The 1,075-nt window shown below is 35.3% G+C and overlaps 1 protein-coding gene across 1 annotated transcript; it reads right to left on the bottom strand.

Annotated features, from left to right (window-relative positions):
* Positions 1 to 371: 371 nt before the first annotated feature.
* Tsp_13970 (putative acetyl-coenzyme A synthetase 1) lies at positions 372 to 1,056 on the bottom strand. Its single transcript, XM_003368840.1, has 2 exons — positions 913 to 1,056; positions 372 to 656 (listed from the first exon to the last, which is right to left on the bottom strand). The coding sequence occupies exons 1-2, from the start codon at positions 1,054 to 1,056 to the stop codon at positions 372 to 374; spliced, it is 429 nt and encodes a 142-aa protein (XP_003368888.1).
* Between the last annotated feature and the right edge of the window lie 19 nt (positions 1,057 to 1,075).

Genomic DNA, 1,075 nt, shown 5'->3' with positions numbered 1-1,075 from the left:
TTTTTTCTTGCCATTGTCATTACGATGAATATTTTCTCGGTTTGATGGCCAACATTGTATAAATAAATGATGAACACGAAAAACAATTCACATTATTCGACTATTTCGACAGAGCGGTCGTTCGTCTGCACCAGTTTGCTTTTTCATTTTGCACTTTGCAAAGTAGTCTGTTGCTTATTATAAAAATTTCACCGTCAACGAATCAGACAAAGAATTATCCAAGTATAATATAATATAATATAATCATCAGCCAAATAATATCGGTCAATTTCTACAAATGTATATGATGGTGAAATGTGGATTGTTTGAAATTTGGTAAAAATTCACTGTTCGATGAAACACAAAAGCCGATATGTCATCAGATCAATAATTTAGCCATTTTTCGCATTGTTTTTTTTTTGATTTTGTTCTAACAAAATATCTATACAGTTTCGATTAGCATCAACAACTGCTACTGCAGTTGCTTGGTGGTGATGATAGTTTTTAGAACGATCCAATTTAATTACAACTTTTGCAGCTTTTTCAGAGAGCTCTTCTGAAAGATTTGACTGCTGCCGACCAGTAAACGCGATAAAATGACTGTCGTTGTGAATGTAATTCAACAAAATGATGAATTTAGCAGCAATCGAAGGCAAACTGATGGAACAAGAAGACAACTGCAAAGCTACAACTACGACATCAGTGATACTAACAACAATAACATTGCAATAGAAGAAGAGTTGGAAGAAGAGGAGGAGGAGGAAGAAGAAGAAGAAGAAATTCTTGATAACCAAACAAAATCCCCGTCAATGACGATGACGTGTAATGATAAAAATGATGAAATGAGTAGAAATTTAAGAAAAAATACAAAAATCAATCCCAATGCTAATGATAATATGTACGAAGAAGAAAGGGAAGAAAATTTGTTAAAACATGACGACAACAACGACGATAATAATGGTTTTCCATATGCCCCACCCCCTCCATTGCCACCGTTGTCCGAGTCAGTGGCTCGATTATCACCATCATCTCGCGTTGATGGTTCTGTTGAAATTCATCAGCCAGAACCGGCACCATTGATGCTGTTGTTCGACAA

This window comes from Trichinella spiralis, assembly GCF_000181795.1.
Source record: "Trichinella spiralis strain ISS 195 chromosome Unknown Scfld1774, whole genome shotgun sequence".
Taxonomy (NCBI): domain Eukaryota; kingdom Metazoa; phylum Nematoda; class Enoplea; order Trichinellida; family Trichinellidae; genus Trichinella; species Trichinella spiralis.
Note: the sequence above shows the minus strand (reverse complement) of the source record. Positions and strands in the feature narration are given on the sequence as shown.